The following is a 21,879-nucleotide window of genomic DNA, read 5'->3' as shown; positions in this document are numbered from 1 at the left end:
AAATTTTAAATTTATACTTTATGAGTAAAATGTGATTTTTTACTCTTGAATGATTTTTTTTCTCATATTTATTTTTGGTCCTACCTATAAAATAAATAATGAGAGATCATACTTTAAACTTCTTCAAGTGAAAATTAATTCAATCTCGCTACGTTACTTTCTACTAATTTCTACCAACTCTTATTTATAACTGTATTTAATGGAAGTGTCTTGTAGATGTGTCTAATAAAAATATTTTTTTATAGTTATATTTAATAGAAATGTCTTTATAAATATATTTTTTAGATATGTCTCTTTATATATATTTAAAATATAATAATTAATTATTATTGACAATAAATTGGCAGATAATATATTGGTACTCTATATTTTTTCAAATTAATATACAGTTTTTATATGAAATTTTTTGTGACTATACCAAGTTAATAGTTAAGGTTTATTAGATAATAATTTAGTTAAATATATTAAATTATTTAATAATTTTAATTAATAATTTTATATAAAATAATTGTATGTAAATATTTTTATATAATTATTTAAATTATGATTTAATAAATTTGATTAAATTATTTTTAAAAATTTTTAATTATTAATTTTATATAAAAATAAATTATATATATATTTTTTACCAATATTAATATCTTTATATTTTTTGTTTTAAAAAATTATTTTAGATTTGATTATAATTAACTTTAATATATCAATAATATAAAATATTTTATATAATTATTTAATTAATTTATGTATTTGAATAAATTTTAAATAATAATTTTTAAAATTATTTAATTTTGTTAATGTGATAATAATCACAATTTATTATGCATATAAAATGTTTTTAGATGACATAAAAATTAAACTCTTATTAGATAATATAATTCATGTTTTGCGTTTGATATTTGTGGAGATATATATATATATATATATAGCTAGGTTACAACTCATACATAGCACATTTCCATCCGTAGAATACAACAATTGATGTTCACATTCCACACATCATAATAACAATGGATAATAATTAAAAAGCTGAATTTTTATATTTATTCACAATTAGTATTGATTATTAATACATGTCCGTATACAACAATTTGAAAATTAATACTACAAAATTGAGATAATAATAACAATGACGGTAATTAATTAAGTACGTAGCACAAGTGCATATATATGATGATGAAGCTGATTTATTTAATTTACATATAGTATCAGCTTCAAGGGTCGATGGAATATTGAAACGAAGAAAAAAAAAACCGCTGAAACTTGTAACAGCAATTAATGAAATATAATTTAACTTCTGGGACGAGTGTTTTCTGGAGTGGACATGCCAGTAGCAACCTTAGCAACATCCATGGCTGATGCTTCAGGCTTCTTATGTGAGTATAACACAAAGTAACCTAAAACAACCGTTGCTGCAAAGCCACCAAGGGCCATTTTCATTGGACAATAAGGCAACTTCTTAGTTTGGTGAAGCACTTCTGTTGTATGTAACTTTGCCGATGATGATGATGAACAATGTTCTTTATTCACTGCCTCTGCTCTTGCCATGTTCACTTTCCCTTGTTCTACCATTTTTTTTTTCCTTTGCTTATTATATATCCTTCAAAGATTATTGTTTTGATGTTTGTGCTTTGATTTGATTTTATAGGTATTTATATGCTTGCGTATGTACATGATTGGAGTGGTAACAAGGAATACAAGGCGAAAAATAAGTGAGTTGGGTATAAATGGAGCATCTTGAATAATTGGAGTGTTTGATATATAGTTGACTTTTTGTGTGGTTGACCTTCAAGAATTGCTTGATGCCACTAATAAATAAGGAGACTCACCATGTAATCATTGTTTGATCTTACTTTTCTAAGTGGTCGTGAAATAAATAATCCTCCTCCTTTCCTTGGTGAGTGTATGATATATAATTACTTAATTACAACGCAAGTACTTATTATTTGCTTAGTGGATCTAATATTAAATTTGAATGACCATAGGAGAGATTATAGAAATAAAACTTTTTATCTCACATTATTAGTCCAATTTTGTGGTGTGTAGTAAATTTAATCATCAATCATTTTCTTTTTATTAAGATTAACTTAAACACACTTTCTTAATATAGCATGCATGTTTGATGGAAGCGAGCTGAGCTGAGTCGAGCTAAACCAAGTTCAAGTTCGACTCACAAAATTTGAGATTGGCTCACGACTCGCTTCATTAAGAGTATATTTCTTAAACTCAAATTCGACTCACCAAAAGCTTACGAGCTAGTTCGAACTCATGAGTTGGTTCAAATAATAGAAACATAAATACATAATCTATAATTCTATATCAACAAGTTATAACTTATATATTTTAAAAATATTTAAAAAGATCAATTTTATATATTGTTTATCTATTAATAAATTATAAATTTTTTATTTATATCATATATCAAAATTATAATTTTAAATAATTAAAATCATATATATATATATATATATATATATATATATATATATATACGATTTCATATGTATATATATATAATATTAAAAATATAGATTAAATGCATATAAGATATATATTAATAATTATATATATAATCCAGCCAATTCACAAGCTAATGAGCTAAGTTTATCCAAACTCAAACTCGGCTCATTTAATTTACGAACTTAGTTTATCGAGCTATTAATGAATGGAGTTCGAGCTGATTCATGAACTTACTTGACTCACTGCAGCTCTACATGCATGTCATCCTTAAAATTCCAACAACTCTTCCTAAGTGCAAACTTTTGAGTTTCGATGTCAAAACACAACCATTTCCCAAATAAATAAACCAAAATAAGATGCAATCTATAAACCCTATAGATAACACAACAATAATAAGCTAACTTCGGTTGGTGGAGTGCGTTTAAATAATTGTAAGAGGTTTGAATCTCACCTTATGTATACAGCAATCTATTAGTTAGCGAGAAATCTTTAAATGAAATTCAAATCCGCGACCAATTAATCATTGGCCTGTCGGAGCGTAGGATACCGTGAACAACCGAAAAAACAAAAAATAACACAATAATAGCTTAAATAACGAGGAAGAACAGCATGACCAATGAAACTTCGAAACCCATGATGAATCCGGCAGGTGGAGTGTGAGCAAGAGCACCTTGATTAGTTGACAGTGGCGCCGCCGGCGAGGGTGAGGGAGGCAGGGGCAGTGAATGCTTAGGAGAAGTTGGTTGGTGGTGGTGAATGGCAGACATAACAACCACAGCAAGCTTCAAACCCATGTGGCAATGAGATTCTTGTCCACTTATGAAGTGAATTGGCCCTGAACTCCTCAAAATCACTTTGGTATTCCCATCGTTGAATCTCTGGTGATCATCTCCAACCCTCTCACAACTTTCATAGTCCTCCTCAGGCACCATTTGCACCGATTCTGTCATGTTGTCGTATTTGAATACTACATGCATGCAGTTAAGTTTTTGGGATAAGTGGTTTCTCAGCACATATATATATATAAAAAAAAATGCCTTGCACGCTTAGTTGTAAGTTGTAACTTGTAATGCAAGTATGGTGAACGCTAAAGTTGATAACAGATAGATGATAATTTAGTTAAACTTGTCAAATCATTTAAGGGTTCTTAAATATTAATTTCACATAAAGACAACTGCATGCAAGTTTCAACTGTAATGGAGTAGTAGTTGCTTACTGAGGGCATCGCCGATTTTGAAGCGGTGGGTGCCAGCCCACTGGTTGAGAAAATCTGGTGATGGAAGTGGAACCTTCCAAGAATCTTCACTGCCTCCAACCAAAAATTCTCTGCCTTCAGAGTTGGAAATTAGTAGCAATAATGTCGTTGACATCATGATGATCAAGAAGAATAATGGAAATGGAGATACATTTTGTATGGAAGCCATTGATGAATGTTAGGATATCTGTGTGTGAGAGAGGAAGCAATAATGGCCACTTAAATAGTAAGGTTTCCAGTGCTTTATAATCTTTTTTATTTCTCGTATAGCTCTTATGTATAATATATTAAATTTGGAGTTATTGAAGTGATAGAAGAATGCAATTAATTTATACTATACTATATACTATATCAATAATATTTGGAAGACAAAAAAAATCAGTTCAAAGAACTCAAAGTTATCTTATTTAGCATTTATTAATTATTGTTAGAATAATTAGACAATTTTAGATGTAATAAATATGTAATTATGGATGTTATATTATAACAGAATTTTAGATATTGTTTTCCTAGCATGACTGATATAATATAATATAAAACTGTAATTTCTGCTTTGAATAATTGAGATGATGAGAATAATAAAATATGGGATGAATGAAAAGCAGAATGAGCATGGACAAATGAATAGCTGGGCAGGCGAGTGAGACATATCATGCCTTGAGTTTTAACTTTTGAAGACTTTAAAGAAGGCAATTTGTAGCTTTTGGCAATGTTGTAGGATGGAAAATGAAGAGGTGGAACTGTTTTTTGGTTCAGAACAAGAGCCAAATAGGTGTCGGGTCTCTGTCACATCTTCACACTTGTGACTTCCTTTTCTGGCTAATCAGAATCCTAAATTGCACATGTACAAACACTACTTCCACAGGGTAAACTAATTATCAGAAATTGCGCGTTTTGCCATACAGGCAAGTATAACAAGTTACAAGCCTAATTTAAGTTTTAACGTATTGGGGACGGATGCCAAATACGAGATTCTGATTCTCCTCTATGCTTATTCAGGTCTCACTTATTTTAAATTTATAATGTCGAAAATTTACACCAAAATGATTAAGCTGCATTTTGGGGATATCGTACAAGTTGAGGCATCTACTCCACCTAAATTTTGGAGTGATGATATATAAACTTGCATTTATTTATTCCCATTAATGATTGATGATATGTTAAGTTTTTCGAAACGGATTGCCAAACAATTTACCTACCCAGAACCAGAATTTCTTGATAGCGAAGAAAGCTTTAGCACAACACACGATATATGTACCAAAAAATCGACAAAGATTTCCTCAAGGTGGAAAGAGGGAAGAAGGTTTCCATTACAAGCAATTCAAAGTGCCTCCGAAGTCGGCTACACACGGTTTTAACAGGAATCAAGGGGGGATAGGGATAAGATAACAACAAACACAGACATGCATATGACAAGAGAAGTGAACAGCTTGCAGGCGAAATAACAGTGTTGTCCTCTCACTTAAGGAGGGTCTTCACAATTGACTTAACATTCAGTTTCTTAAGATCGGTATAGGACTGTCCGCAGCCCACAAACATGACCGGAGCTCCAGATATGTACACCATAGAGAGCGCAGCTCCAACCTGACACACGGAAACACAAGTTAACAGACGGAACATTCCCAACTACAATCCAAAGGCCCAATGCTAATTTCATTTCCTTGCAATATTACAACACACACCTTATCATCAATGGTGTCAAACTTTGTGAGCAAGATCCCATCTATTAATCTGGGTGTGGAAGAAGTAGAAAGGTCTGCCAATTTCTGCAACCAAATAGCTGGGTTCAATAACTAGATAAACAAAAATAGAAGGGGGAAAACGAAAGAACTTCACTTGCCAAAAGTATTAAAGATATAGAATTGAACCTGATTGAACTTTGAAAGCTGATCAACAGCATCATTACCAACCAGTGCTTCTCCCACAAATAGAACCAGGTCAGGATTGTTGAGGTATATGAGCTTTGAAAGTGCTCTCATCAATGGTTCATTGTCCTGAAAACCAACCGTAACATATTAGCAGTGACTCAATTGTACATTAATTCTCATGCCGTCAATGAAGATTATTTTCCCATGATAAAAGTAACCACATACCTGCATACGACCAGCGGTATCAACCAGAACCACATCAGAACCATTACGTGAAGCTTCCTGAATTGCTTCTTTTGCCACAACAGCAGGATCTTTCTCATAACCCTTCTCGAATATAGGGATCTAGAAATGGAAATTGTAAGATAATATGCTTCCAATGAAGAATGCATGGATACACTTTTGAGTAGTTAAAATAAAAATAAACCTCAAGTCTGCGTGCATGGGTCCGCAGCTGCTCAACAGCCCCTGACCGAAATGTATCACATGCAGCCATCATGACACTGATGTTGTGTTGCTGAAGCCAGTACGCAACCTACACGGTGGAACAAATAGTACTTCCCATCAGGTTAAACACAACCCCAACATATAGAATCTTAAATAAATTGAAGGAAAAAGATTATTCTCCTTCACACCTTAGCCAGATTAGTAGATTTTCCAACTCCATTAACTCCAACAAATACAACAACATATGGTTTCCTTTGCTCCTTGGCAGCATGCACATCCCTCAATATGTCAATAGAGCGTCTAGGGGTTAAAATACGCACAAGGGCTTCTTCCATTGCAGCCTGTATTGATTTTGAACCATAACATCAGCACATTCATTATAATACAACAACAACAACTGCCTTATCCCACTAGGTCGGGTCGGCTACATAGATTAAATAACGCCAATGCGCCCTATCATGTATCATGTCTACAGTGAGAATTAAGGGAGAGACAGGATCATACATACCCTAAGGTATCCTTATAATAATTCAAAAAAAGAAAAAGGTCAGAATTAAGGGAGAGAACTGGATCATACATGCACTGTTGAAGATATCCTTGTAAATGAAGCTAGCTTCTTTCCTTCAAGACTTGCTGCCACTGATTCACATAGTTTCTCCGCTATTTCCTCAGCCTAAAAGTGATGGCAGTGTTGAAAAAAATTAGCCAATTTCATAGAGCAAAAGTAGCTTAATATAAACCACTTATTAGATATGCAAGAGGAAACAAAAACAGGGTCCATAACAGATGCATACCACATTCTTGGTCATCAGCCTATCCTTCAGAGCTTTCAAAGCTGGTTCCAAGTCTGACTTCTCCAAATTTGCTTTCCCAGCAATACTGAGAACAAGGAAGTGCAGCAATATGTAATTAGTCACTCTCAATTACCGCAAATTATACCAACAAAAATTTATGCAACTTACGCTTAAAAAAAAAGTGAACCTAAAACAAAAAACATCATGCTCACAACTTTAAACACACAATCAACTAACTTTGCTGCTCGAAATTCCCACCCAAGCCTCTCCTAGTGAACTAAGTATGGATATGGATATGGATCTCATCATTTCATATTAAATTTCTCTCTGTCATTCTAAATTTTCCTTCTCTTCTCTCTATAGCTATGCAATTTACTCCTATGTAACACTTATAAAATGAGTTCCTGATAAGACAACGTACGAAATCTTCACATACAAAGTTAAATAACGAATGTATATCTAAATATCAATTTTCAGGAATTCATACGGCAAAGCATCCATGCAACCCCATAAGGTACACTACATCTCATTCTAGCAACATATTCAAACAACTTAATACAAATCTAAACAGAGCAAGCAAAATTCCGCCACAATACAAAGATCAAGTTCAATAGTTGAACAATCTTACCTCTGGAACATAGAGGAAAACCAGCCCTTCTTCTTAGCATCAGGCTTACTGTTCTTCCCAGTGTCATCACCATCCTCCTCCTCTTCATCCTCGCTATCGCTGCTAACAACTTCATCCTTATCCATCATACTCTCCCCTTGCTCTTTAGCCAGAAAATCAACTTTCCTATCCCCACCATCATCAACCCCATGATCTGTAAAATCCAGTTTGGTCTCAGGGGTCGAATCATCCCAAACCCTATTCTTCTTCACTGCCTTCTTTGGAGGCTCCGCCTTGGAAGGACCCTTGGCAGAAACAGCACCATCACCACCCTTCTTCCCATTCCCACCTTTGGACCTAAGCTTCTGAAGCCTATTTACATCAAAAGCCCCAAGATTGGAGCTCTCATTCTCCTTACCATTCACACTACTACCTTTCAAGTTAGTCTCTTTAACTACAACAAAATTATCATTAGTGTGTCCATTCTCCAATCTACCCCCTTTCTTCCTATCACCATCACCATCTCCATCACCACCACTGCTCTTCTTCTTACCACCACCACCACCTTCGGATCCAACCTTGTGCCCTAACCCCTGCTTCTTGCTGTTGCTATTCCCACCGCCACCGGCGACGGTCCTCCCAACAGGATTCGCCTTCTTGAGATCCTCAGCTCGTGCCTCAGCCTCCGCCTTCAGCTGGCGAAAAATCTCGTCAAAATCTCGGTACTCCGTCCTCTTCTCGTCGTAGATCTGCGAGAATTCGCGCTTGACGGCGGCGAGAAGATCGTCGACATAAAGAAGGTGGAGAATCCGCTGGTAGACCGCAACAAAAACAAGCCCTAGATCGTTGTGGAAAGTCCACTTGAGGGAGTAAGAAGCTCCAGGTGCATCGTAGTTGTAGCTGGCGTCACCGGATCGCTCCTCCAACAAACAAGATCGAATCAAGGTGTCGATCGGAGAACCCTTGAGGGCGTTACCGAGCTCCCTGCATGTCCACAGGATCAAGCCTCCCCTCGTAAATATCAACAACTGCTCCAACATCTTCTTCGATCGCGATTACGATCCTGCAGGAAAATCGAAACCTGGAAAATTTTCAGCTTAAGGAAACGAATCTAAATCTAATAACGCAGATAATAATCATAATCATAATCATAATCAAGAAATTGAAAAGTAAGCTATTCGAATCAATCAAGCAATACCTAATATTTTTCTCGATTTTTTTTTTCTTTTGGGTTTGAACAGGTTAGGTTTTTGAAAAAAAAAAAGCAAAATAAATTAAGATAACTAGACAAGGGTGAGGGGGAAGAGGGAGGTTTACAGTTATAGTTACGGACGGTGGAAAACGACACGTGTTAAATTTAAGTTGGGGTGAGGTGGAAACCGCGCACGCCGTCATTTATTACTAGTTTGAAGCTTTTGGTCAAACCTACTTCTTCTTCTTATTTCTCCTTTCCCTTCTTAAAAAGGTCAAATCCATAAGGAATTTTGCCTTTTATCCATTATTTAATATTTAATATTTAATGTCTATAGATTATAGTTAAGAAAAAAAATAGAAAAAAAAGAGAGTTTGATTTCTTATACAATTCTGAAAATATAATTAATGACTTGTTGGAAATTAATATTTACAAAAAAAAATATTGATTATTATCAATAATGTATTAGACACTTACTTAAACTCCTTAGTTAAGGGAATAATTCATTTGGTTTCTTGAAAATAAAACGAAAATATATTAATAATTAAGATAAAATAAGTTGACAATTTTGATGTGGTTGATTTATGTTTTTATGTTTTTATTTTAATTTTTAATATTTTTTATTTTAAAAAATTTTTAAAATAAAAAATAAAAATAATAATGTTTTATTTTTTAATAATGTTATGCATTTAAGTTTAATTAAGTTGTTCTAATATAAAAAAAATCAGTTATGGCTAACATTATTTTAAGTCTTATTGTTTAATTTTATTAAATTTTTATTTTATTTTTATTTATTATCTTATCTTATCTTTTTCTTCTAAAAATAATATTTGTTATGTTTATTTTTTTTTAAGTTAGTTATACTTATCTTTTTCTAAATCTAAAAATTTTGGTTGTTTTATCTTATTTTAAAATTTAAAATCAATTTAGTAATTAATATAAATAGGTTGCATTGTTTTTCCATAATATACGACAACAAAAATATACAATAAAAAAAATTTATTTTTTTTATTCTTTCATAATTTTATTAAGGGACACTCTATTATATAGATTAAAGTTGTATAGAGAGAATATAAATTTTTTTTATAGTTATTTTTTATTATTTTATTGTTGTTCAAAATGTGGATCCTAGCTTTTTCAATTTTTTTTCACCCCATAAAAAAAAATCTATAAACTTACATATTTACTATATAATTCATCTTTTATTAAACTTGGTTGGATTTGACTCATAAAAAGAGTTGAATGTATAATATTATTTTTTATTTTATAAAATTAAAAAATATAAAAAATTAAAATATAAAATAAAACACACCAATAAAACTATCTTTTTTATAATATATATATATATATATATATATATATATATATATATATAACGAATCTTAAAAATACATAGCACTGATGATAGTCAAAGGATCTTTTGGAGTTTTTATTTTTGGTCATCATTGACCAGAATTGTTTCTTCTGGGTTAAGCATTTCCACCACAAAATGCAAATCACAATGATATTTCTTCTTCATTTTTCTTTAACGATATTTCAGTGCAATGTGAAATCAACATTCAAGAAATTTTTTTTTTTTTGAAAAAAGGACAAATAAGTCCCTGACCTTTTACCCTGCGGACATTTTCGTTCCTGAGCATTGGAAAATACATTTAAATCCCTGACCTCCTTGAAAATAGGACCAATCTGTCCCTCCGTCAAAAAGCCACCGTCAGACACAACGGAAAAGTCTGACGTGGCTTCCCTTCGTCTTACCTGGCATGACGGATGCCAACGTGGCACGTTAGTGAGATGGAGCATTTGGAAAGTGGACAAATAAGTCCCTGGAGCCCATAACTACGTCGTTTAGATTGGTGCCCCTTAACTGCATTATCACTCCTTGACTTATGTACAATGTCCATTACACCCACACAGTTGAGAGAGAATAACATTAAGCCCTAAGAAGACCAACGATCAAACCCAAGAAGACTCTGTTTCTCCCTCCAAAATCACTACCCAGACTGAGGAGTTTTCGGTGCGCATTCGTTGTCGAAGAGGGAGAACCATTCAGTGTTGTCCGATTTGCCGTCTTCGTCACCAGAGGTAAGAATCCATTTCGCTGCTTAATGTGTTGATTTTCAGGTTCTATGGTTATGGAAGTAAAAACTGTTTTGTGAAAGGATTGTCTGTGCATGGGGATAGTAGTGGCTAAAAAAGTATGTGCGTGGTTCCCGTGAGAGTGATTGAATGTTAGGGTTTAGGGTGTTCTTGGTTGTTTTTTGTTTTCGGTTTTTGTTTGAGGACATTGCTGTTTGAGTGTACGCTTATTTGATCATTGGTTTTTGTGTTTTTGTTTAGGAAGATGGTTGATGTGTTTGTGGTGCCAGTTTTTCACCATGGAGGTAGTTTTGTTAGAACGAGTGATGGAACCCTTATTTATCAGAATGGGAAGGTAAAGAAGTTTCCCGAAATGGACCTGGATTTTGTGAATTTTGGGGACTTGATCACACTATTCAAAGGTTTGGGGTACCAATCGTACAATGCAGTTTATTGGTATGATCCAACGAGTGCTGATGTTGAGTCGGGACTGCACATCTTGACGGGGGATGCAGGTATTAATGCCATGCGTGAGAACAAAATGAAGAATGCACAGACGAATGAGTTTTACCTGTACTTTGACCACCCAGTTGATGAGCCTGAGATTGTGGAGGATGGTGGAAACAAAGGTAAAGGTAAGAGTCCTGTGTTAGAAGAGGTTCAGAGTTCATCTTCGGATGATGGGTATGAGAGTACGGAGGATGAGCCCTACAAACCTCCACCACCCGGATTTGAAAGTGAGAGTGATGATAGTGCTGTTGACAGAGTAGGGAAGAGGAAGAGAGTTAGTAAGACAAAGGAAAACATTGTATCGCCAAGTAAGGCATCTAGAAACAAGCCAGCTGCAAAGAAGACAGGAGTGAAAAGGAACAAGAGAAGTTGGGTAAAGAAGGGACAAAACAGAGGAATGGGTGCATCTGAGGTGAAGAGAAGGCAGCAGGGTAGGAATGAGCCCAATGAGAAGCAGGCCAAGACTGGGCCCAATGAGAAGCAGGCCAAGACTGGGCCCAATGAGCAAAAGCCCAGAGGTGATATTGGGCAAGGCCCTAATGAAGAGCCCAACAGAGATGCACAGCCCTACAAAGAAGGGGATGTGAGGTTTTATGTGAGTGGGTTCCAAGATGATGATGATGACCCCATATATGACTACTATTCTGAGGATTTACACACTCCTGTATCATCAGAAGATGAATCCAGCAAGCAAATATTTCCTGAGTTTGATGATCAATATGCTTTTGGAGAGGGACGATTTGAATTAGGGACTAGGTTTGCAACCATAGACAGATTTAAGGAAGTTGTGAAGGACTCATTCATTGCTGAGGGTAGAGAGCTTAGGTGGATAAAGAATGACAGGGAGAGAGTTAGGGTGGGATGCATGGATGATGAGTGCCCGTATATAGTTCATTTGTCATACAACAAGTCATTGCAGTGCTATCAGGTGAAGACCTACAAAAATGAACACACGTGCGCACGGGACCTCGGTAGTAACGCGGCTGATCAACATTGGATTAGTAAGAAGGTGGAGAAGAGAATGACTACACAACCCCACATGAGAACAAATGAGGCAATTGACTTTCTGAGAGAGGAATTCTCACTCACTGCACATCCAAAAATGGTCTATAGAGCAGTTAAAGAGGCAAGGGAAAAGATAATGGGCAATGAGAGGGAGCAGTATAATAATGTGAGGGATTATTTGTTTGAGATTCTGAGAAGCAACCCTGGGTCCAGGGCAGAACTCTGTGTAACACCTATACCTCAATCCCCTCCTCTGTTTGATAGGCTTTATATAGGGTTAGAGGCATGCAAACAGGGTTTCAAGAGTGGATGTAGGCCTTTGATCCACCTTGATGGTTGTTTTCTGAAGACATACTATGGTGGACAACTCCTAACAGCAGTGGCCCAAGACGCGAATAATCAATTCTATGTTGTGGCTTATAGAGTTGCAAGGTCTGAAACAAAAGAGTCTTGGAAGTGGTTTCTGAGTTTACTTCAGGAGGATCTGGGTGATGTGCAGACTAACGGGTGGAATTTTATGTCCGATCAACAGAAGGTATGCCAATTAATAATTCTTTACTTAGTTAGTTAATAATGCAACTGTTTTGTCATCATGCATTTGATTATGTGATTATTGATTTCTGATTAATAATGTTTAGTTCTTGTTGCTATTGTGATTTGTTCACTGAAAGGGTGTGTGCAATACTGCATTTGAGTAGTGATTAGTGATTTCTGATTAATAATGGTTAGTGGTTGTTGCTATTGAGATTTGATCACTGATAGGGTGTGTGAAATTCTTAGCATTTGAAGAGTGATTACTGATTTTTTATTAATAATGCTTAGTTCTTGTTGCTATTGTATTTGTTCACTGATAGGGTGTGTTAGATAATGCACTTGAGTAGTTTTTATTGGATCTGATTAGCAATGCGGCAGATTAATAATGTAACTTATTACTCATTACTAATTAGTTAGCCACTCATTAGGTTTCTGATTAATAAAGTAACTTGTTACTCAATACTAGTTCTGATTAGTGAAGATTTGTTCCTGTATTGTGTTAGGGTTTGCTTCCTGCATTGAAAGAAGTTATGCCAAATGCCCATCACCGAAACTGTGTGATGCACATTTGGAAAAACTTTATCAACCGGTTTAAGGATTTGTATATTCGGGAGGTAGTTTGGGAATGTGCAAAGTGCACTACCAAGCCCGAATTCAAAGAACAGATGGAGAGGCTCAAAGGCATCAATCAGGGGGCATGGGAATACCTATCTAAATTTGAGCCAGCCACTTGGGTGAAGGCATATTTTTCACACGGACCAAAAGTTGACAACCTCACAAATAACATGTGTGAGGTGTTCAATGCAAAGATTGTCAACTATAGAAGCAAGCACATCCTCACAATGTGTGAAGAGATTAGATGCTATCTGATGAGGAGGATGGTTAAGCACAAAGATCTACTTGGCAATTATACTGGAAAGCTCGCACCTGTTCAGCAGAAGAGGATGGAGCGTCTAATTAGGCCTAGCAATAAATGGCGTGCAGACTGGACTGGTGATGAAGAACGTAAGAGGTTCGAAGTAAGTCGTAAAGCTACAAAGGTGGCCGTGGACCTGATCAGTCAGACTTGCTCGTGCAACAAATGGCAGCTCACTGGTGAGTGTTAATTTATTGTTAGGCATTATATCATTTTATGTCCATTATGCTTTAATTGCTGGCTAAATGACTTGTGGTACATGATGTTAGTTATTTATGGCTGATTCTGTTCTGGTTGTAAGGTTTGGTGATATTCTGGTACCTTACTGTTATCCTGTTTTAGGCATGCCATGTATCCACGCCATTGCAGCAATAAGGAAGAGGCACGATCATCCAGAGGATTATGTGCATCCATGGTTATGCATGGAGTCAATCCACAAGACATATGCTCATTGTATTCAGCCTGTGCCAAGTCAGGAGTTTTGGACAAGGACCGAGTATTCAAGGCCGGATCCTCCCATCATAAAGAGACCAATAGGCAGGCCAAAGGTGCACAACAGACAGAAGGATCCAGCTGAGCCAATGATGCAGCAGGGTGAAAAGCTTAAGAGGTCATTCAAGGTTACTTGTAGTAAGTGTGGTGCAACGGGGCATAACTACAAGACTTGCAAGGGGACTCCCTCTGACCCCAACTGGAAACCTAAGACAAAGAAGGCTAAGAAAGGTTCCACATCTCAGGCATTGACAGTCCTCCCACTCTCACAGTCAGCTCCTACTGATAGTGTAAGTAAACTGCTATAGTCCTAATATGTCTTATTAATTTATCACCATGGATTTATGTGTCTTCTTTCTTAGTGTTTAGCTATATCATGTGTCTGATTTCTGTATGCTAAGCACTGTCTGTATGTAAATGTTTGGACAGGATGCTCCATCTACTCAGGATCACAGTATACCTACTCAGCCACCCATGCCTGATGTCACCCCTGGTCCTTCTAACCCTGTGGCAGCAACAGCAGTAGCTCCCCAAGTCAAGCCAGGTCCAGTTACAAGAAGGACACACTCTAGACCTCCACTCCAAGTTCCATCCACAACCCACCAAAACGCTCAAACAACTCAATCAGAGATGAGGCCCAAGCAAAGGATATTCAGGCCACCAGCTCCACTAAACCCCAGTCCACTCCCACCTCAAAGGCAGCCAAATCCACCTGGCCCACATCCTCCTCAAGTCATCCCAGGACCAAATGCAGCAGCTACCCAGGAGACATTGGCACCAACAACCACGACTACAACTGGCATGTTTAAATTCATCCCTAACCCACCTTCCATTGTGCCAAAGAAGTGAAAAACTGTGTGACTTTGGGCATTCTACTATGCCTTGTATTAGGTTTTAGTAAACTTGCTTTTGTATTTTGGCTGAGTTTTAAGATCTGTGATGTTGTGTTTGTGAGGCTGACTTTTGATTTGTCATGTTCAGCTTCATCTTCATCAAACTCTGTACTTTAGGAGACTATATCATTTTGGAAAGCTTTAGGAAACTCTTTCTGTTATCGAACATCAACTTTCATGGATTATGTATGCTACTTTTAAGCCTAATTCAGCATTTTCTTGTCTATGTACTTATTCAAAACATAATTTGAACATACTCATATAATAGCTACAGTTGCATTTGAATTACAGAATGCATAACTTGCCAAAATATCATGATTCAATACACAAGAAAAAACTCTGTACATCCCTTTCTCTATCATGATGTCATTACTACATCTCTCAAGCAACAGATACATAAAAAGCAACAAATACAACACATATAATCACAATAATACACCAAGCTAATGGGTTCTTCTTCTTCTCTAAAGCAACAATCTTCTTTTCCAAAACAGCCATTCTATGATCTAATTCCTCTTCCTCTTCTACATCTTCAACATGTTTTCTGTCACAGATGCAACAATTGCTTCCTATTATGGGAAGATGCTCATCGAGCCAAACAAAAAATTTGCAATGACCTTCCTTTCCCTGTCAAAATTCCCAACGATCAGATACTATTTGCAACCATCTAACATCAGACCAAAGCCAAAATTCCTTAACTAACCTTATAGAATGGACAACCCAAGAAGATTCTGTTAGGGTTGCTAATTGTCTTTGACATATACATTATTGCATAAACTCCGCAGAAACACCTCGGTGCGACGGCGACGTTTCCATCTCCGGCATGAAGCGCAGATGGAACTGACCTTGAACCAGACTTCTCTTCTCTAAATTCACTTATGCTTCTTCTTGAGGTTGATGATGCCCCCTGCGTGGCCATTGTTAACATACGCAGAACTCTTCTCCTCACCACCACCCACCAGCCTGAACGAAGAAGCCAAACGAATTTCAAGATTAGGGCACCAATCTAAACGACGTAGTTATGGGCTCCAGGGACTTATTTGTCCACTTTCCAAATGCTCCATCTCACTAACGTGCCACGTTGGCATCCGTCATGCCAGGTAAGACGAAGGGAAGCCACGTCAGACTTTTCCGTTGTGTCTGACGGTGGCTTTTTGACGGAGGGACAGATTGGTCCTATTTTCAAGGAGGTCAGGGATTTAAATGTATTTTCCAATGCTCAGGGACGAAAATGTCCGCAGGGTAAAAAGTCAGGGACTTATTTGTCCTTTTCTCTTTTTTTTCATTTGGTCTAAGTGCAATTGTAAAGCCTCCTTTCGTTTGATCTTTGGGATGAACATTATTTTGTATGGATGCCCATTTTATTGGGCCAAATTTGGACTTGGTGCATATGAACTAGTAAGACACAAGCTACGTTTGGGTACGAGAATAAAAAAGATAACACATTAAGAACAAGACATCAAAAATATAGAGATAAAAATTAGTATTTTTTTATTTTATTTGGTGATAAATTAGAATAAATTATAAAAGTTTAATTTTTTTCTTCATTAAAAAATCTGAAAAGAAAAATATAATAATAAAAAATATAATTATGAATAATTAACAAGAATAATAAAAAATAAAAAATAAGTTATATTATTTGTTAGTGTTTCTGTGTCTTTCTTGTTATGATAATACAAAATACACTAATTTAGTGTCTTTAAATATAATATCTCTATACATATCTCATATGTTAAATATAATTTTGTGTTTCTATATCTCTGTCTCAATGTCCCATGTATATAAACAAACCCACTCTTTATTTTGCAAAGACAGTTGAGACAATAACAAAATGCAACCGGAGCTTTGGTTGAGTGACAATATATGATGTCTCTTAATATGTAGTATTTATATTTGAATCTTGGTAATAGCCAAATAGTTGATAGTAGGGGTGCACAGACCCGGCCCGGCCCGAAGGCCCGGCCCGGGCCCGAACACTTTAGGGACTAATTTGGTGTGATTTCATCGGGTTTAGGGCCGGGTTAGGGTCTCAAAAATAGACCCGGTCATTATTTCGAGTCGGGTTCGGGCCATAGCTCGGGTCACCCGAAGTCGGTCCGGTAGCCCGGTCATCATACATAATTAATATTTTGTGTTATTAGTGATGGATCATGACTATTTTTATGTTGAATTTAAGTATTGTAAACCTTAATATTTTGTGTTATTAGTCATTATAAGACTATAAGTTAATGTTTTATGTTTAGAATGAATAAGACTTTAGACTAATGCATAATATTGTGTTATTTGTATTGATTTAAATATTTGATATTATTAGACAATATTAGTATTGATTGTGGTTTTGCTTTAGTATTGATTGTGGTTATGCTTTAATTTTAAAGAAGGGTTGATTCTTGTTATATTTTTTTAAGTGAATTTTACCATGTTAAATAATGGTTGGAGTCTTGGAAATTTGGATATTTTTACATGCTAGCTTACAAGAAGGTATCAACGTAATGTAATGTTAACGGCCCAGTTTTCACCCGGTATAATTGTGGCCCGAAAGTGTATTGGTTTCATCGGGTCTAGGGTCGGGTTCGGGTCTAATAAATAGACCCGGTGTATATTTCGGGTCGGGTCTGGGTCCCATCAAACCCGGCTTCACCCGGCCCATGTGCACCCCTAGTTGATAGAACCCTTAAATATGTATGTAAATGTGTAGCCTACGTGATTTTATCATATCTAAAAGAGTAAAGTATTGTTTTAGTTTTAATATTTTAATCATCCTATTTTTATCTCAAAATATTTAAAATATCATCAATGTTATTTCACGGTCAAATTTTTCACTAACAATTGACGAAATTGATGTACTTTTAATAATACTTTTGTTAAAATTAAGTTTGTTCAATCTCTTCTTTTATTTTCACCCTCTCAACAAGTTCAAATTTCATTCTCCTACTTCCTTTTTCTTTCTCTTTAAACTCCTCCTAGAGAATTAATAGTGTAAAAGAGAATAGGAGAATGAGGTTTGAATTTGTTGAGAAAGTGAAGATGGAGAAGGGAGTTGCGCAAATATAGCTTTAACGAAATCATTAGTAATGATATATTAATTTCGTTAAGTGTTAGTGAGTAATTTGATGGTGGATAATATTAATATTATTTTAAATTTTTTGAGATAAAAATAGGACGATTAAAATGTTAGAGACTAAAATAATATTCACCCTAAACATTAAGAATCAAAAGAATATTTTAAGCATATCTAAAATTGGAATTATACAATTTATCTGAAGAAAAATAAAGAAGGTACAAGTCACCTCCAGATTTTTTCATCAATCATATTATTAGTTATTGCTTTTGCTCTAAGATCTAAGCTCAGTTATATATTGAACATTTTTCTTTCGAAGAAAACATTTCGTAATTTCAAATAAATTAGATCATCAGATAAGATAATATGGATTAATTGGTAACTTTTCCAACTTCTTTGTCCAACTAATTAAGCGTCTATTAATTATTTATGAATTTGTCCCATTCAGATGCTGCAACAAACAAAAAAGTTACATGAATAATGTTTGGATACAAACCATCAACCATTTTTTATGACAATGACTATGATCTGAGCAACAGCACATAACTATTATATTCATCAATGCCATTGCTCATGATGGACGCGTACGGCAATATAAGTTGCCATAGAGTTGAGTGATAGTTAAGTCTTTAAAAATTTTGTTTTTGGATTATTAATTTTTGAAAAAAAATATTAATTTAATTCTTAATGATAATAAACAGTAGATATATAATATTTTTTTATTAATTTATTATGTAAAATTTAATGGCAGTGTTTATATATATTATTATTTACTGTATTTATTTATGGAAGATTATCATATAGATAAGGGTGGCAAAGCGGGTCGGTCCGCCCCAATCTGCCCCGCCCCGCCAAGACCCATCCCATAAACGGGGTGAAACGACCCATCTCGTCAACTAAAATGGGTTCAAAATGCTAGCCCGCCCCGTTTTATGGCGGATTGGCGGGTTGGCGGACTAGCCCGCTTGACTTTTTAAAAAAAAAAAATAAAATTTATTAAAATTAACCAAAAAATAATAATTAAAAAATGAAATAGAAATAAAAAATAGTCAAATTATAATATATTTTTTTTATTTTTTTATTTTTAAATTCAATAAAATTGTTCAAAATAAATATTTGTTAATAGAATCATCTTTATTTTAAAAAACAAGTCACATAATTTGAGCATATATACAAAATTGTAAAATAAAATAAATAAAGTTAATAACTAAAAGAAAAATAAAAACAAAAAATGAAAAAAATGTGTTTAAAAATTCTATAATTATTAATTTTATAATAATAATAACTTTTTTATTTAATAAAAAAAAAAGAAAAATAAAAATCTTCGACCCGGCGGACCAGCCCGCCCCGCCAAAACCCGCTAATTTGGCGATTTTTTTAAATTTGGCGGGTTCCAAATTCTAATCCGACCCGCCTTTTTAGCGGGTTTGGCGGATCGGCCCGGCGGGCTCAACCCATTTTGCCACCCCTACATACAGATAACCACTTTTGATATTAAACTTCACCTGTGTTTGATAGGATTTGTAGTAAATAGAAAATAATTAATAAAGATTATATAGAACTCAAAAGATAATAAATACTTCATTGTCCAAAATTATATCGCTTTTATGCTTATTTGGCAGCAACCAAACACGTATCACAGTAAATAATATGAACAATTCCGTTTTTTTTTCACACTATTCATTGACGAAAAAATATATATATTTACTGTCTGTTATCGTGGAGAACTTAATTAATATTTTTTTTCAAAAATTAATTAGTCTAAGATTAAAATTCTCGAAAATCTAATTATAACTTTATTCATTGTCTTAATAAATTCATATATAAATATAATTAAATTATATATTAAATATGTATAATAATAGATGAGAAATATATATATATATATATATATATATATATATATATATATATATATTATATTTTAGGTGAATGTTACTCAACTCCTCTAAAGTAACATGTAAGTTATCTTCATTATGTGTCATATTGTAATTGGTCTTTATCTTAATTATAGTTGGGTTATTTTGTAATTTATTATTTGAGATTGAAAATGATATAATTTTTTAAAGGACAATTCTATGGTGCCTTTTGTTTGGTGCCTAACTTTTGCCTAAATTACTTTTTATAGTAACTTTAAAATATTTAAAACTTTTTAACTTTTATACTTTTAAATTTAAAATTAATTATTTTACCTATTTTAGTAATTAGACAACACCTTTTAGGCACCATAGCAATTAGCAAACACCTTTTTTAAAATATCAAACTCCCACTCCTGTTAATTGAAGCACATTTCCATTCCCCCATTCTTTCTTCATCACTTCATCACCTAGATTCAGTCCTTCTAAGCACCATTGCCATCGCGTTTGTGACAAGAAGTTCGTCGCCATCTACTGTCCTCCCACGCACACAATCTCTCTTTCTTCGGTGCATCATCTCTTTCTTCGCTAATAAAAAGATATGTTTACTTGTTTAGAGTATAAATTTTACTATTATATTTGTATGTTTTTTATTTTAATTATATTTTTAAGTACTTTAAATATATTTATTTTATTATATTATATTTTATATATGAATATATATATATATGTTTTATCGTGTAATTAAATAAAAAATTGTTTTAATAAAAAAATTTAATAACCAAACTAAACATTATTTATGTCAGTAAATAGTTATTCACGGCATAAAAATTGATAAATGAAAGGATAGGAGATAGCGATAATGTCGGCGTTGGCTATATGATAATGTCGGCGTTGGCTATATTAAATAGGACGGCATAGTTATTGACGACAGGAATTCAACGACGTTGTTAAGTGATGAAGAAAAAAAATTACGTGAGAGGGATAATAGATAACGACGTGTTTCTCATCACTATGGGAACGACAATGTTTGAAAGGATCGAAATTATATGACAGAGAAAAAATAAAAGAGTGAAAATATATTTCAATTAATTAATAGGAGTTGAGTGTTGATATTTTAAAATATTATATCATTACTCATCTTAAATAATAAATTACAAAATAACTTAATTATAATTAAGATAATAATCAATTAAAATGTGATAAATAATAAAAAATAACATATATTATTTTAGAAAAGGTCGAGTAGAATTTCACCTATATTTTAACTAAGAAATTTCACAATGTAATGTGATGTGCAAATTTCACTAGTATATATACATGCTCATCATGACAATGCAGGCTTCTTGGTCTTAGAGTATTTATTACCACTAGTGTAGTTTAATAGTAATTCAACGCTTCCACATGCACGTGGAAACAATACAAATACGGCAAATCATTTCACCTAATTAAAAAGTGTTGTAGGCATTCTCTTTCATAGTTAATTAAGTATTGCACAACAAGTCAACAATACAGGTGCCATAATAAATTAGTGCATGTACACCACGTAGCTATTTATTTTATCTTTCTTTTCTTTGGAGTTATCGGTCAATTATATTTTTCTTTTGCAGTGTTCCAAAGCATGTGTCTTACTTTTCCCAGATTCTCCAAAAACGAAGGCTCAAGACAAAAATTGCTTCCGTGACATCCAATCAACAAACATGCAAATTAAACCTGCTGCATGTATAAAGCATCAACGGTCACTTTTTAATCTATCAAAAGTTTTTAAATAAATGAAGAAATGAATTAGAAGATATGGGAGTACAATTATATTTATATCAAATATCTTTCATGCTCTATAAATTCTTAAAAGCATCACAAGCAAAGGAGAGGGCCAAAAATTAGAAAATACATAAAAGCAAAAGAACTCAAGAAGC

General features: G+C 34.1%; 2 protein-coding genes across 3 annotated transcripts; both read right to left on the bottom strand.

The window, feature by feature from the left end:
• Positions 1 to 2,860: 2,860 nt before the first annotated feature.
• On the bottom strand, positions 2,861 to 3,960 carry LOC130945264 (early nodulin-16-like). Its single transcript, XM_057873999.1, has 2 exons — positions 3,674 to 3,960; positions 2,861 to 3,424 (listed from the first exon to the last, which is right to left on the bottom strand). The coding sequence occupies exons 1-2, from the start codon at positions 3,879 to 3,881 to the stop codon at positions 3,045 to 3,047; spliced, it is 588 nt and encodes a 195-aa protein (XP_057729982.1). The 5' UTR covers positions 3,882 to 3,960; the 3' UTR covers positions 2,861 to 3,044.
• Positions 3,961 to 4,965: 1,005 nt separating this feature from the next.
• LOC130968308 (uncharacterized) lies at positions 4,966 to 8,747 on the bottom strand. 2 transcript variants are annotated; one of them, XM_057893505.1, is made up of 10 exons: positions 8,627 to 8,747; positions 7,450 to 8,509; positions 6,822 to 6,906; positions 6,605 to 6,700; positions 6,216 to 6,368; positions 6,008 to 6,115; positions 5,806 to 5,925; positions 5,581 to 5,706; positions 5,395 to 5,478; positions 4,966 to 5,296 (listed from the first exon to the last, which is right to left on the bottom strand). In XM_057893505.1, exons 2-10 carry the CDS (start codon positions 8,466 to 8,468, stop codon positions 5,171 to 5,173), a joined length of 1,917 nt encoding a protein of 638 aa, XP_057749488.1. In that variant the 5' UTR covers positions 8,469 to 8,509; positions 8,627 to 8,747; the 3' UTR covers positions 4,966 to 5,170. The 2 variants fall into 2 exon arrangements, with proteins under 2 accessions (XP_057749488.1, XP_057749498.1); XM_057893515.1 differs by having other exon boundaries at positions 7,450 to 8,491; positions 8,627 to 8,713.
• Positions 8,748 to 21,879: the final 13,132 nt, after the last annotated feature.

The sequence above is a fragment of the Arachis stenosperma genome, chromosome 1, assembly GCF_014773155.1.
Source record: "Arachis stenosperma cultivar V10309 chromosome 1, arast.V10309.gnm1.PFL2, whole genome shotgun sequence".
In the NCBI taxonomy this organism is placed as follows: domain Eukaryota; kingdom Viridiplantae; phylum Streptophyta; class Magnoliopsida; order Fabales; family Fabaceae; genus Arachis; species Arachis stenosperma.
This window is presented reverse-complemented; position numbering and strand designations above follow the sequence as displayed.

Excerpts from the sequence above, each read along its gene's own strand:
- LOC130945264 (XM_057873999.1), bottom strand. The coding sequence starts at position 3,881 with ATGGCTTCCATACAAAATGTATCTCCATTTCCATTATTCTTCTTGATC. Across the intron at positions 3,425-3,673 it reads CAAAATCGGCGATGCCCTCA|TATTCAAATACGACAACATG; the intron begins GTAAGCAACTAC and ends GCATGCATGTAG.
- LOC130968308 (XM_057893505.1), bottom strand. The coding sequence starts at position 8,468 with ATGTTGGAGCAGTTGTTGATATTTACGAGGGGAGGCTTGATCCTGTGG. Across the intron at positions 6,907-7,449 it reads TTTTCCTCTATGTTCCAGAG|TATTGCTGGGAAAGCAAATT; the intron begins GTAAGATTGTTC and ends CCTTGTTCTCAG. Across the intron at positions 5,707-5,805 it reads ATACCGCTGGTCGTATGCAG|GACAATGAACCATTGATGAG; the intron begins GTATGTGGTTAC and ends GTTGGTTTTCAG.